This window comes from Chaetodon trifascialis, chromosome 1 (genome assembly GCF_039877785.1).
Source record: "Chaetodon trifascialis isolate fChaTrf1 chromosome 1, fChaTrf1.hap1, whole genome shotgun sequence".
Lineage (NCBI taxonomy): Eukaryota > Metazoa > Chordata > Actinopteri > Chaetodontiformes > Chaetodontidae > Chaetodon > Chaetodon trifascialis.
This window is the reverse complement of record NC_092056.1, coordinates 33,576,216-33,592,177: the sequence shown is the minus strand read 5'-3', so window position 1 is coordinate 33,592,177 and position 15,962 is coordinate 33,576,216. Positions and strand designations below refer to the sequence as shown.

At 42.9% G+C, this 15,962-nt stretch overlaps 1 protein-coding gene across 1 annotated transcript in view; it reads right to left on the bottom strand.

The window, feature by feature from the left end:
- The window catches only part of ano1a (anoctamin 1, calcium activated chloride channel a), a 109,020-nt gene that overhangs the window by 85,622 nt on the left and 7,436 nt on the right, over window positions 1–15,962 (bottom strand). The window contains exon 3 of the mRNA XM_070963705.1: window positions 3,995–4,342. Coding sequence (XP_070819806.1) covers window positions 3,995–4,342 — 348 coding nt within the window. The remainder of the gene's footprint in view (window positions 1–3,994; window positions 4,343–15,962) is intronic.

Sequence of the window (15,962 nt, the reverse complement as noted above, 5' to 3'; positions counted from 1 at the left end):
ATTGTTGCTAATAATTGATCGCAGTGAAATGCCAGACACTGTGGAAACCTGACTGTGAGGTGTTGGTGACATGAGCGCACGACTCCGTCGGTTTACGAAAATCCACTTGCGCCGCTGGCTGACAGAGTTGACCAGGTCTGAGGTGGCGAGCTTTCAGCGCACTTTTACGCCGCCGGCGCAGGCTGGCTCATTATGCCGACACCTCCCCCCTACTGCGCCACAACGCCCATCCTGGCGCACCTCTGTACACCTCGGTTTGCCAAAATACAAAATGCGCCGTGCGCCTGCTTGCGCCGCTCGAAAATACTGCTGCGCCGGCGGATTAATCCCCAAACCCCCTATTAGGTAGGTGCTGAACACTTTCTACCGTAACACAGTAGTGATGTGTCGGTTTGAAGTAAACAATTAGAGCCAGAGAGCGAGCTGCTTTGGGCTTTTTTGTTGTTGTTGTTGTTGTTTTTTTCTCAACTTTTTTTCCATTCAAGCCGCACGTAATTGATCAAATACTAGATGTGTGGTGGCTTTGGTGTGTGTGTGCGTGCGTCAGCACACGCACACTTCAATTTTGGCGAAGTGGTGATCAGGCCCGCCCAGACTTAATCCACGCCCGCCCATCTGTCACGTTCTGCATCTGCCACTGGAGAGTAAGGCAGGTCAGTTTCACCATTGAAAGCCTGAAAGTGAAATTTGACAACCTACAGCACAAACTTATGTCATCACTACCTGAAGATGTCTGTACGAAAGTCATAGAATTCACATTGAAAGCCCAACTTGCCCAGCACAACAAAACTGAAGACAGACAAACAAAGAAATTTCAGAACTTGCAGTAAAGACATAACACTTCCAATATGCAATTGCTCACCTGGAGGCAAAAAAGTGAAGACTCAACACAAAATGAGTTACAGAATAGATGGGTTGAAAATTTGTCTGACAGAGTACTTACCCAGTCGGAGAAGGAGGTTTTAGCTAAAGGATTGAATTTTGCCATGACACCACAACAAGTCCCAATAGTTTATCTGATCACGGCAACAGAGTCAGCTATAAAGAAAAACAACCTAAAAGAAACAGAAGGTGAACAGCTCAGGTTGAAAGTGTCGGCAGCTCTCTCCAATGCTATACCTCCCTGTTCTAACCTCACCTATGAGGAAAGAAAAGCCATGACATCACTGAGCAAGGACGAAAACATCACAATCTTGCCAGCAGACAAAGGGAGATGCTCGGTAATTCTAAACACAAATGATTACCAAGACAAGATTCTTTCACTCCTCAATGACAGTAACACATATGAATGCCTGAAACGAGACCCAACCAGCGGGTACAAGGGAACAACCATAGAATATCTGCAAAGATTACAGAAAGAAGGAGCCATTGACCATTTGCAATATCACCGGTTATACCCACAAGAGTCCATCCCGGGCATCTATGGACTCCCGAAAATACACAAAGAAGGAGCGCCTCTCAGACCTATTGTCAGCAGCATCAACTCTGTAACATACAACATTGCTAAGTTTGTGGCCAACCTCTTAGCACCACTGGTTGGCAAAACGCCACACCACATCCAGAACTCAATGGACTTTGTAAATAAGGTCCGGGACTTAAAACTAGACCCATCAGAAATAATGGTTTCCTTCGATGTCACATCGTTGTTCACATGCATTCCAACTCAGGATGCAGTGGAAACAGTGATGCGGTAGTTGTTACAAGACAACACTTTGCAGAACAGAACTACCCTTAACCCGGAGCAAATATGCCATTTACTGGAACTCTGCTTAAAAACCACCTATTTTCAATTTAGGGGGAGGTTTAACAGGCAAAAACATGGGTGTGCGATGGGTTCACCAGTATCCCCCATTGTGGCTCATCTATACATGGAGAACATGGAAAAAACGGCCCTGAACTCTTTCAAAGGAACAACACCAAGTCATTGGTACAGATAAGTGGATGACACATGGGTAAATATCCAAAGCCAAGAAGTGCAAGCCTTCACCAAGCACATTAACTCAGTGGACAAGAACATCAAATTCACTCGAGAGGATGTCAAGGACATGTGTTTGCCTTTTTTTTTTTGATGTCCACATTGGAGAGAACAGGAGCCTCCATATTGGGGTTTACAGAAAACCTACTCACACAGACCAGTACCTCCTTTTTGACTCACATCACCTACTGGAACACAAACTAGGTGTTATCAGAACTCTCCAACACAGAGCTGATAATGTTCCAACTAGCCAACAGGCCAGGGACAAGGAACACAAACACCTGAGGTATGCCCTCAAAACCTGTGGTAATCCCAGCTGGTCTTTTGTGAAAAGTTCAGCCGCTTCCAGAAAGAACAGGGTGACAGAAGAAGAAAAGAGAGACAGACGACGTAACATTGTCGTTCCATATGTGTCTGGTGTATCAGAGAAACTCAGGCGAATCTTTAACAAACACAACATCCCGGTACATTTCAAACCTGGGAACACTCTCAGACAAAGGCTGGTGCACCCCAAAGACCGGACACCTCATAATCAGAAGAACAATCTGGTGTATGCAGTCCAGTGCAGTGAGGAATGCACAGACATATATTGGGGAAACAAAACAGCCACTGAGCAGACGCATGGCACAACACAGAAGAGCTAACTCTTCAGGTCCAGACTCAGCTGTTTACCTGCACCTCAAGAAGGAAGCACACTCCTTTGAGGATAAAAATGTGCATATTCTGGACAGAGAAGACAGATGGTTTGAAAGAGGAGTGAGAGAAGCCATCTATGTCAAGGCTGAAAAACTGTCTCTGAACAGAGGGGGAGGTCTGAGACACCACCTATCTCCCACATACAATGCTGTCCTTTCATCTCTTTCAAAGAGATTCAAAAATTTTGCCTCTGAAAATAAAAAACAAAGCCATACACACATGGCTCAAGGAGCCTCCCAATGACAAGAATGGGACACTAACGAGGCAGACGACTGTTCTTGACACCCAAGGGTTGCACCCTACCCCGCCTTAATGGGGGATCGTTTGCCTCACAATAGAGTGACACCATCCTTGGTTTTGGGGGTTGGCCTCACTCAGAGGATAAATACTTGAATCTAACACAATTTCATTAGACTAGAGCTATCCTATCTAGTCTGATGGGCATGAACTGATGAAGCCTGCTCGGATGAGAGGCAAAACGTCTTCCAAGACAAACTGACAAAGTCCAGTTGCGAACGATTGAATGCTGTGAAGCTTACAATGACCTTTTTTTGGCCTCAGATTTGAGAGCAAAGCATTTCTTTTTTACTTCATCAGTTGTGCATATGGCATTCACTCAACATGTAATAGTATCCCATGCATATTTTGTGTGTTATTTTATATCCAATACTGATGCTATTAAATATGACAGCTCATTTCCTGCAGCACCACCTCCACTTCAGAACTATTGAGGTTTTTCTTCTAGACAGTGCTCCACTGTCTAGAATTTCTTTTGGGCATTCTTGGCTATTCTCTCAACGTTTTTTTCAATTTCTGTGTGAGATTTTTTGCGTGCTCACAGCCTTGCAGACCCATGCCATTTTATGACGATTGGGTGCTTACTAGGAATGACTGGTATGCGCTGTCATACGAGGACAATGAAATTCATCAATACAGGAGCGTGTGTGAAGTGTGTAATATTCTAAGGTTTGAGAACCCATCATGAATCTGACTGACTACCTTTTTTTTTATCTTTCTCAAGAACAAATTTAAGACATAAGTTCAAAAACTTACTCAAATATCATACTATGAAAGCCAGCTCCTTGGCTTCTCTGGGACTGCAGCTTAGCATCAGTATTTTAGCAAGGATTATTTTTAATTATTAAGAATTTCACATATTAAATTTGCCATCATTGTAAGCTGCACACGTATAGTGCAGTGGAAAGTTTGACAGGCAAAGCATCAATGACAAAAGGTCAATTGTCAAAATACAGCAACACAATTAGCTTTACAGGTTTCCCACAGTAAACCCCCACCCTGCCTCGGCCGCCACCAGCCCCTCACCCTTTCATCCTTTTCCAGCTCCAGCCCCGTCTCCAAGAGGTTTTCCTCAAACTCCTCCCGCCTGAAGCGCTTGTCATCCTCATGATAGTCAGATCGTTGCTCTTGGGCAGCAATCTCTGGGTCTTCTTTTGGCTGCAGCTGGGCTCGGCTGCTTCTGATGCTTAGACTACGCCGAAGCCGCTGGATGAGGTTGTTGTTGCCAAACCTGGACGACTGGCGCCGGATGCTGGCGGGCTTCTGGATGTGGTATGCCAGCATGTAGTCCACCCGGCGTCGCCCATCTGAGAAGTATGGGCCTTGCCCTGGTTCCTGGGGTGAGCCATCACCCGCATAAAGACTTTTCATTGGCTAGAAGCAAGGCAGGCAGAGAAAAAATATATATTACTGTGTATGCATAGAAACCTTTCTTACTTCTTAAAAATAACCTGACAAAATAATGCAAGTTCAATAATCTCTCCATTGTCCTTACCGTGTGTGCTGAGACAAGTCAGTTTTATTCAGTTTTGCAAATAGGGAATTTACTGTCACATGCAGCCATTCTTGGCAATAATCCATCCATCCATTTTCTATGCCGCTTATCCCTTTCGGGGTCGCGGGGGGGGCCGGAGCCTATCTCAGGCGAGAGGCGGGGTACACCCTGAACCGGTCGCCAGCCGATCGCAGGGCACATACACACAACCATTCACACTCACACCTAGGGGCAATTTTACAGCTACCAATTAACCTAATGAGCATGTTTTTGGTCTGTGGGAGCCAGAGTGCCCGGAGAGAAACCACGCATGCACGGGAAGAACATGCAAACTTCACACAGAGAGGCCCGACCCGGGAATCGAACCTGCGACCTTCTTGCTGTGAGGCACGCGCACTACCTGCTGCGCCACTGTGCAGCCTTTTGCCAGCAGATTTTCAAAGGAATTCAATGTGGGAGCAATCCCACATTTTACAAGTATGACTTTGTTGAACACACAATGTAAAGCAGGAAACACTATTCCCTCTGCACTGCTGATGTGATTTTCTTCAGTACATTCTCCCCACTTACTCAAGATTTTTAAAATTTGGTAGTTATGAGTGGCTGGAAACCTGTTGGTGATCTTCTGCTCTCAGATATATTACGATATGTCAAAACCTTTCTTAAGGAAAGCACAGGCTAAAAAATTATTTCGAATTTGGTCATCTGAATATCTTTTTTGTCTTGAACTGTCTGTATACCTGTATTCTCAATGGCTATGATATGGAGTTGTGTGCGACCCTCCAAGGATATGCCTCCCCAGAGGCCTGCCTGCCTCCCCCCACTTGCTCTCATCTGTGCGAGTGGCAGACCTGCCAATTCTGGTGCACGGTGCTGGGCTGTGAGCACAGATCCCACTAGAGCAGTGGTTCTCAACTGGTCTGGCTTTGGGACCCACCATCACCCCTTAATGACAAGCCACGACCCAAATCGAGGAAAAAAAATTTCATAAAAAATTTTATGCACTCCGCTGCATAAAAAAATCCCCTTCAAAATGAAAGCACAGGATTTTTTCTTAACATTTTTGCCCAGGCAGAGGCCTGCGATCCACTGAAAACTTGTCCCAAAACCCAAAAATGGGTCACGACCCACCAGTTGAGAATCACTGCACTAAAGGACGTCGGGCCCTCATGCCACCCTCATGGAGTCTCTTTCTGACAGTTTGGTCAGAAACATGCACACCAGTAGCCTGCTGGAGGTCATTTTGTAGGGGTCTGGCAGTGCTCCTCCTGTCCCTCCTCACACAAAGGAGCAGATACCTGGTCCTGCTCCTGGGTTGATGCCCTTCTACAGCCCTGGCCAGCCCTCTTTGTGGAATGAACTGTGTTGGGAGACTCCTGTGTTGGGAGCTCCTCCAGGATGGATATGCCATCCTGGAGGAGCTGAACTACCTGTGCAACCTGACTAGGCTGCAGGTACCGCCTCATGCTACCAGTAGTGACAAGGCCACTAACAGAACTCAAAACTAGATAAGAATCAGTCATGACGGATAAGGACAGAGCAATTGTCTGTGGCCACTACATGCAAAACCATTCCCTTTTTAACGGTTGTATTGCTTTTGCCTCTCCATTGCACCTGTTTTCACAACATCAAGTTCCTATACGAGGTAGGCCGTTTCTAATTAAACGTGTGTAAACGTTTGGCTATGAGGGCAAATATTCCCCAACTTGCTGGATGAGTACCAGACTGTGCTGTGAACAATTATAATAATAATACATTATAATTATATAGCACTTGTCAAGACACTCAAAAAAAACAAACAAAAAAAATGCTTTGCAAAGAGAACAAAAATAAAGAAAAATGATAAAATAATAAGGCAAAAAAGAACACATTCGGATCATAAGATAGATCACTGTGCAACCAGCAACCTCATCTTTTCACATCCCATTTCCCTCAAGTAAGAGAAGGATAAATTCTACACACAGCGTTCTTTCAATGAAGTCGACTGTCGCTGCTTCCCCAACTGCCGAGAAAGTGGTTCTACAGTTCTGCAATTGGCTGAACCTGAAAACTCAGCCAGACCTCCAAGACAGACAAAAACATGTTAATTGTTCCCGAAGCAATCTTAAGTAAGAGGCTATTGTCTGGGCAAAGGTAGGTCATTAATAGTATGTTACTGTAAGTTTTATTGTTTTATAAGCTTTACTGTTTTGTTGTGAAATTAACAGACCACCAAGTCCTGTTGTTGCTGTTTGAAATACCAGTCATTGAGATTGCTGCTTTTTTCTGTTTTTTTCGAACACATTACATTGATTGTGTTCTCCAGTGTCATTGAACTGTGCTTGTGTTAGTTTCGGCCACTGTCTGTAAAGCCAGCAAGCTGCACTTTATTGGTTACAAGAGCAGGGCCATGGCTGATGAATCAGAGTTTGCATGCTCAGCTTCTAGGTGATAAAGAGTAATTGCATTTTTCTGTGCCAATTAGGAACTCTTCTTCATTGCTGTGTGATCTTCCTTCTCTCTCTTTTGCACACGCACACATCCACATGCCTTTACATGCATTCACACACACACACACACACACACACACACACACACACACACACACACACACACACACACACCCCTTAAACACACAGATAGTATACCTCACCTTGGCTCTATGGCATATTTTTGTCACATAGACATGAATTACATTTCAATCTTGCATCTCAGTTCTCTATTTAACTTGCTGTCAAACCTGCCTTCTTGAATTCTGCGTGACATGGCCACTCACATGGTCACATCCACCATCTTGCCTTCTTGATCTCATTCTGTCTCTCTCTCTCTCTCTCACACACACACACACACACACACACACACACACACACACACACACACACACACACACATGCACATACACACGACTTGCTTGCTTGCTATTTCATGCTGGTTATTGTAGTAGCTGGTGTCTATAGATGCTTGTTATTGTATTTGTATTATTATTAGTGCTGTCAATGGATTAAAATATTTAATCGCGATTAATCGCATAAATGTCATAGTTAACTTGCAATTAATCGCAAATTAATTGCACATTTTTATCTATTCTAAATGTCCCATTAATTATCATTTTAATACTGTTATCAACATGGAAAAGTGGATAGGCTTGCTTTGTGCAAATGTTTTTTATTGAAAACAATGTGTAGTGTTATATTTCACACTAACATTCTCATTTTGAGCAGTCATTGACATTTGAATGAATCAAATCTCACACAATTTAACACTGTCAATAAACAGATGACAAAAAAAATAAATGCTTGGTTACAAAAAAGCCCCTTCAACAACCCTTTCCAAGGGATCAAAACAGGGTGATACAAGATAAAGTTACAAAGTGCACATCATTGTAAACTAGGACTCAGGCTATAGTGCAGTTAAACCATGGCTTAAACTTTCCTTTCTTAAGTTTCCTTTGAACATACAAGCAGTCAGACTATGATGCTCTTCTATTTATTCACCAGAGGCTTATCAACCCAGCCTCTTATTTCTCTCCAGAAAGAATGAACATTACATGGCTATGGCTGCAGTAAGCTCGTTTTTAGTTGCGGTATCCATATGCCTCTGTCCAAACTTTGGTCTTGTCAGTCGACCCATCTGGCAACTTTTTGAAACGAAACTTTCTATTCAGAATCTTGTTCGCATCCATTTTGGCATTTCGCACTTGACATCCGCCTACACTTTCACAGCTAGCGAGCAGGCAAGACCAAAACATGCATGGGGCGTGCCTATTGTTTTGTTTCCGGCTTACAATCGGATCCTGTAGTTTTTGTAACCTTCACTAGGTCAAAAAGAACGTTAATCGCGCGATAAAAAAATTACGCAGTTAAAATTGATTTGTGTTAACTCCTTAATAACGCAATATTTTTGACAGCACTAATTATTGTACAAGTATTATTGATTGTTATTTGTTCATAGGAGTTGTGATAAAAAATCTCTGCAACAGTCAATGTTTGGATTCAACCCTTTATTGTTCAACTTTCTAAATGTAAAATAATGCTCAAATATAAGATAAGGTAAGATAAGAAATGATAGGACTTTATTGATCCCACACCAGGAAAATTTAGTCGTTACAGCCAGCAAATTACAAAAAGAAAGCACAGTGGCATAAAGAGGTCAAAATAAAAATAATGCTCAAATATAAGATAATATAAGATAAGACTTTACTGATCCCACACCGGGCAAATTTAGTCATTATAGACAGTAAGTTACAAAAAGAAAAAACACTGGCATAAAGAGGTCAAAATAAAAATATAAAAGTATACAAGGTACAGAATAGAAAAAAAACCTGTTTATATGTACATTTGTACAGATTATAATAAATTGTAAATGCCAAAGAATCCTACTGCCATAAAAAGTTGCTAGTAGTCTTATGAGAAAACTAACTACTGTCATGACATTGTCATAATATTGTTTTGCACTTGAGAAATAGTATTGCACCAAAAAAAAACTATTTCACTTGAGAAAATGTAGGTCTATGTTTATGCACAAAATATACAGTTTATAAAAATATAGTTGCCAATATGGATAATAAATAGTGTTATTGCACAGTTGAGAGAAATATACAACTTTAGAAATTGCAGCAGGTGAAATGGATAAATGTGAGCAGATATTAGCATCATAACAGTAGTGCAAATCAAAAATGGGTTTATGATGTAGAATTGAGAAAGACGGCATTAACACAGTGCTACGTTACATGATGCTGGAGTTAAACAGTGTGACAGATATAGGAATTAAGGAACTGCGGTAGCGTTCTTTCCTACAGACTGGACGCAGCAGTCTGTTACTGAAGGGGGTGCTTAAGCCCGCGACCATCTCATGCAGAGGGTGGGATGGGTTGTTCATGTCAGCATGGCTAACATCCTCCTGTCACCCACCTCCTCAATGGTGTCCAAAGGGCAGTCCAGGACAGGGCAAGCTCTCCTGAGCAGTCTTTTCCTGACCTTCTCAGAGCTCCTACAGGCCCAGCAGACAATTGCAGAGAAAACTGATGTCACCACAGAGTCATAACAGTGAACTACATACTCCAAAAGACCTCAGTCTTCTTCACAGGTGCAGATGACTTTGGCCCCTCCTGTACAGGGCATCTGTGTTATTTGTCCAGTCCAGTTTGTTGTTGAGGTGAACACCTAGGTATCCTGTAGAGTGATATGGGGAGAAGTGAATGTAGTCTGAAGAGGGTGCTGTGAGGGGGAGTGAGGGGGTGAGAAGTCATAAGTGCTGGGCTCAGGTGGGTAAGGGGAGGAATGGGGGTAGAATCAAATCTGTTGAAAAACTGGTATAGTTCATTTGCCCATTCCCAGTCTCCAGACTCAGCCCCCTCCAGATTCAGCGCCCCGACCAAGGGTAAGGTGCAATAGTTGATCCAAAGGTGTATGGTTTTTCAGAATTGCGTTCTTGGTAGATTGTTGAGCAGGTTTGGAACTGGGCTCGATGTCTGAGTCAGATATGCTTTCATCCAGATAAGGTTCTTGTCCCCCTGCAGACTCCTTCGCACCTCCTCTTTTGGGAGCAGAACAGGCAGTGTTCGAGAAACCCAAGAAGTCCAACATCAAGAAGTGACAATGATGTCAATCTTATAGTTACTGGTATTTTCAACTGTCACGGTACGAGAACGACCCGGTTGACCTCCAGATTGGGAGGGCTGTGGATGGGGTTGCTGGGAGTGGGACTGGTACGTGGGCTTGGCTTTCTTAGACTGATTATAATTTAGGCATGAATATGGAGCATGACTGTCTTTACACCTCCAGCAATAAACCACATGTGGGGTATTGTTTTTTTGGTTGTGGGGAATTGTTATCCAACATTATCCAACACATCCAGTTTGTCTTTTTCCTTTTGTTTCACAACTTTTTTCTGTGATCATAATGAAACTGCCTTGCTGTGTATTTTTCTAGTTGCTGTCCCAGTCTCACCAGTTCATCCACTGTAGAAACTCTGCCCTGGAGCTGGCTTGCCATGTATGGATTAATGTTCCTGAAAATAATCTTCAGTGCTGCAGCCTCCTGTATATCTGGCTTCCACCTCTTACACAAGGAGTGGTACATATAAGCGAAGTCTCGGATGCTTTCGCTATCACCTTGAACTCTTTTCCTTACTCTCTCAGCCAATTCATCCCTGTAGTCCTCAGATAAAAAGGCAGCATGGAACTTTCCCTGAAAGTCTGACCATGTATGTGTCTTTAAACGAACCACAGCCCACCTGTCACAGTCCTGCATAGCACTCACCTGTGCTGAAGCTCTTCAGCCACGCCCCATACCTGCCCATCTGCACACCTAGCCTATTAGGTTCATCTGGAGGGTATTTAAGCCACGCTATCATTGTTCCCAGTTGCCAGATTGTCTTTGCGTCGTGCCAAACTCCAGCGTTCTTCTCCAGGCTGATCTCCGGTGTCTGACCTCGCCTGTCCCTGACTACTCCTTCTGTCCAAGCCCTGTGTCTGAGGGTGTGCAGATCTTACCGCCTCAGTGGTTCCAAAGAGCACATTCCTCCTCCGAGAGTAATTTCAATCTCGCCGAAATCTGTCAGTGATTTCCGCGTTCGATCCGCTCTCCTCACACTAACTCCTTCTGAGCCGGCTCTCTGCTCAGTACAGCACAGTGTTGCTCCGGTTGTCCGTTGTCCCATACTCCCCAGAAATCGGCCGGCACTGCAATTGGGTCCTCCATTAGCCCATTACACCCACCAGTCTCTTGCTGTTCCATGAAGGACATTCCTCAAGGTAGCCATCAATTCCTCCTCAGTAAGTGGATTCAAAGCCAGAAAATCATTACACTTTTCTAAATATAACAGGGGATCCGGCTCATCCTCCATTTACCCGAATGATGGAAACTGTGCATTTCCCCATCATCCATCCCCTGTCTTCATGACAATTGCAGTCGCTTCAATCCAGCAAGGTTCAGTTCAATCCAGTGTTTTTTCCCGCAACTCAAAGTACACTCAGATGTCCGTTCCGGGTTCTACCATGGATCTTTCAACAAAATCAAAACAGGAAATTAAAATGTTGCATACCTGGAATAGCGTCTCTTAGCGCAGACAACCATTTAATAAGGCGAATATGTACAGTATTTACCTGGGTACTTACAATAACAGAGACCTGTCAGTCAGTCAGTCAGTCAGTCAGTCAGTCGGTCAGTCAGTCAGAAAAAGGGTCAGTCGATTTTAGCAACTCCTTTTTTTTTTTCAAAACTGCGGTTATGTGGAAAATGGGGATTGGATTATTGTATGAAAGTGGGCGGTGACATAGTTCTGACAGAGGTCGCTTCAACAGTTATGGCAATAAGTTAATGTCAATGTCTCTGGTGCAGCACTGCTCTTTTACCTTGATGTGCCCTAGGTTACACCATCTGTTGTTTACAAACATCACTATGCCCCCATCTTTCCTCTTGCTGCTCTCCTTCGCTTTCCTGTCTGCTCTCAGCAGTTGAAAATTGTCCAGCATAACATGTGAGTCCAGCGTGATGTCTGTTAACCAACTTTCAGTCAAACATATCAGGCTACACTCCTGGCACTCCCTCGGCAATCTGGTTATTGCCATTAGCTCTCCCATCTTATTTGGGAGAGATCTCACGTTTCCCATAATAACAGATGGTATGGATGGTTTGTACCGTCTTTTCTTGTCCCAACACTTCACCCCAGCTCTGCATCCCCTTCTCCTTCTCCTTATTTCCTTGGGGATCTCCAGTCTTTCCACTGGCAGTGCGTTTGTGTTGCTGAGCGCGATCAGCTGTTCCCGTGTGTAAATAATGGACCCGAAGTTCAGTAGATCGTCGAGGAAAGCAATTCACAAAGTAGAAAAAAAAACAAATCCCTAGTCCAATTGTACATCCATCCATACGTACAATCGAGCAAGACCAGTGATGGCAAAATCATGACAAAGACACAAAAACACACTTACACAAAGGAAAACAGGCAGAGCTTCTGTAACAGGCTGCCACTCGCGCAGCGCCATCTTGAGTAGATAAAGCATAGACATTTTAATTGAACACCCCTTTGTGAGACTGCATTTACAGTTCAGCTATTAGTCATTTATCCCACAATGGTGCCCGTAATTATTACTTCCTTTTAATATTTTTTGATATCAATAACTATCTCTGATATTTGCTAATAACCAAACCTGCTCCTGCCAGTTCTCAGCTTCATGCTTACAGGGAATCAGTCTAAATGTGATCGGGTCATTATTCCGAAGCCACTGCATTGTGCAATCAGTGGTTACTTTTTAATGATAAGTTAAAGCCACAAACTTGTCTATTGCCAGTTTAACAATGGACCAAATGACTATATATAATGTGAAAGGAGTCCCTTGGAGTGAAGAACTCTCAGAGACTTACCACCAGATTGCAGTATCTTTCAGCTCATTGCCCAAAGTTTCACTGCTATAGTTTCACTTATCTGCAATGTCTATTTTTAGCCAAGAAGCTCTGATAAACCCACTGTACACTACCTACCCAGCACCAAATAGCAGACAAACAAAGTTAGAAACTAGCTTGTGAACAGAGTGGACCATTTAGCAGCTAGCGACGCCACATATTTTTCTCAGGATTTGGTAGAGACCAAAAACCAAAAGATGGTGAATCTGTCATCGTCTGGCTGTGCCTCATTCCATTCCTCATTCCTTGTGCTCCTGTTTACCCCTCCCTGTGTTTCTTGATTGTTCTCCCTCTGTGTGTCTGTGTGAGGGTTCACCTGGGCATGGCTATTTTGTCTGCTGCCAATCACCTGTGTCCTTTTAACCTGTGTCAGCCTGCACCCCTGCAACCCATCCAATTATCAAGCTCCTGCAGTAAATATATCGCAACTCTATCCTCCACTCTCTGCTAAATCATTCAGTTTGGTACTAATGCTCTGGCCAAACTCTAAGTGTATCAGTATTTTCCTGAACTTTGCCTAATTTTGTGTTTGCCTGTGCCTCACGCTCATATTCTTCCATGATGCCTCCTGCCTTACCCAGTGTCCTACAGAATCAATTTATTAACATGTTACTCAAGTGGCCAAAAAATCTATTAAAAGCAACAAGGAACATACACATGGCACAGATAGTATGCAGAATCAATAGGGGGCCACGGTTAATTTTTCCACCAGGAGCTCCCAAGCAGGTAAATTGTTACAGACATTCAATTCTTACTAAATTTCCCTGGTGTGGGATCAGTAAAGTTTTATCTTTTCTTATCTTCTCCAATTTATCAGTCATCAGTTGAAATTCTGTCCTATGCTCGCACGTTGTAGCAAATAATCTGATCTGTGCCTTTTAAATGTTGTTCTTTGGTTTATCTGTCATAAATTAACATGAATTAAGCAAATAAACAGTAAAAACTACTCATGGATAGGTTCTGACCACGTACCAAGGAGGTGTATCTTAAAATGTTACCACAATATGCAGTAACAATGAGAGAAATATGGGGGTCTGAAGATGGCACACACTGTATGGGATTTTTTGAAAAGCAGCTGTTATCCAACAGTCATGTTTACATGGTGATAGAGAGACAATTACATGGCAATTACGTTGAAGTTCAAACAGTCTGTTGTCAGTAAAAGAGTTATAAATTCAGGCTGAATGGATGTGAACTGAATATAATGTAGTAATACTGAAATAGTAGGCACAGCACTGAAATGAAAAGCTTTCCAGTCCCCTTACAGCAACAGTGTCTGTGATATGAAGTATCACAAGGCTCTGGTATGTGTGTGTATGTATACTGTACATGGCCCCGAGTCTCATCCCCACCACACACACACACACACACACACACACACATCCATGCATGCACGCACACATGCACACACACACACATGCACACGCGCGCACACACACACACACACACACACACACACATCCATGCGTGCACGCACGCATGCACACACACACACACACGTGCTTGCGCGCGCGCACACACACACACACACACACACACAAACACACAAACACACACACACACACACACACACACACACACACACACACACACACACACTCATCCTAAATCCTTTCTCAACAGGAAGTAGTCATAGCTGCAAAAGTCATAGGTTACTTCTCAGAGGGCACATGAGGATGTGGTGGTGGATGCATCATTCACCAATAGGAGTTGTTTTCTTAACAAGCCACTGGGAAATGAAGTTCTCCTCTCTGCTGTTCTTCCATATGCATGCAGCCACCCACACATACACAGACACAGACACAGACCCACAGACACACACACACACTCACACACACACACACACACACACACACACACACACACACACACACACACACACACACACACACACACACACGTACAGACAAAGACAAAGACACACATACACATGAACACATTTCTGAGCCAAAATAAGCTCAAGGCTGCGACAACCAGCAGTAGTTTTTTTGCATGTTGTCAAATCACAGATTACAATGTGTCACTGTGGAACTTTAACTTCAGTAACCTGTAAGGTCACAGCTCTATTAATAAATTTGACATTCTTCTCCCAAGTCAAGGAAGACAAAGGACAATGGTAACTTAATGGGGGACTTCACCCAATTTACAAAAATCACTTACCTCTTCTGGTGTCTACCCATGCAGACAGTTTTGGATTTATTTGTCCAGGTTTTGAGATGTCTATACACTACAAGACAATTGTGGTTAACAGAATTTCATTTGTGGTGTTCACAACTTTGGTAAAATAAAAAAGGGGTAACAGCTATATGTCTGACCCCAAACAATGTCCTTTTTGCTCTGAATACTCCAAAGATCTCAGTGGCAACTGTTTTCATAGTGACTATTTCTTCAGTAAAAGCAAACTGTTCACACTTCACTGTTCACCAAATATTCTGCATGGCTAGATACCACAAGAAAGAGATGAGAAATTGACCTTTTAAAATACTTCATCTCACTATCACTAAAGAAAGCAGCTTTTTGTTTGCTACAAAGCACAAGTACATTTTGAACCAAAACCTATTCTAATTCCTACAGCATATGTGCAATATGCGGTCATTTTATCATTGACCACATATTATGCAAATGAGCTCTAAACTCCAGTTCAAATATACTGAAAATGCCCATGGCTGCTTTTCTGTGAGGCTTATTTTAAGTAATATTTAGTCCTAATTGTAAAACCCTTTTTCAGCCTATCATCCCAAGAACAAGATAACATACAGTTTTCCCATAATTGCAACCGATTATCTTAATGATCTTATTTACATACATAGCAATACATCGCAAATTATGTATTGTTGTGCTCATTGTTATGTTGTAGATAATGAATGGATGGTGAGACGTCCTATCCACCCCTTACAACTGGAATTTCAATAGATAGTCCATTCAGTAGATGAATGTGAAAACAGCCTTCTAGTGTCAAACTGTGTACATACATCATTCTGCACAATGTTGAGCTATTATTTCAAGGCAGAATGAAATAAGCTCATATAATGAACTACAGAATCAAGAAGAAAAATACATTTTTGAGTGAAGGGGGACCCACTAAAAGAAAGACTGTATAATAGCTACATCTAACAAT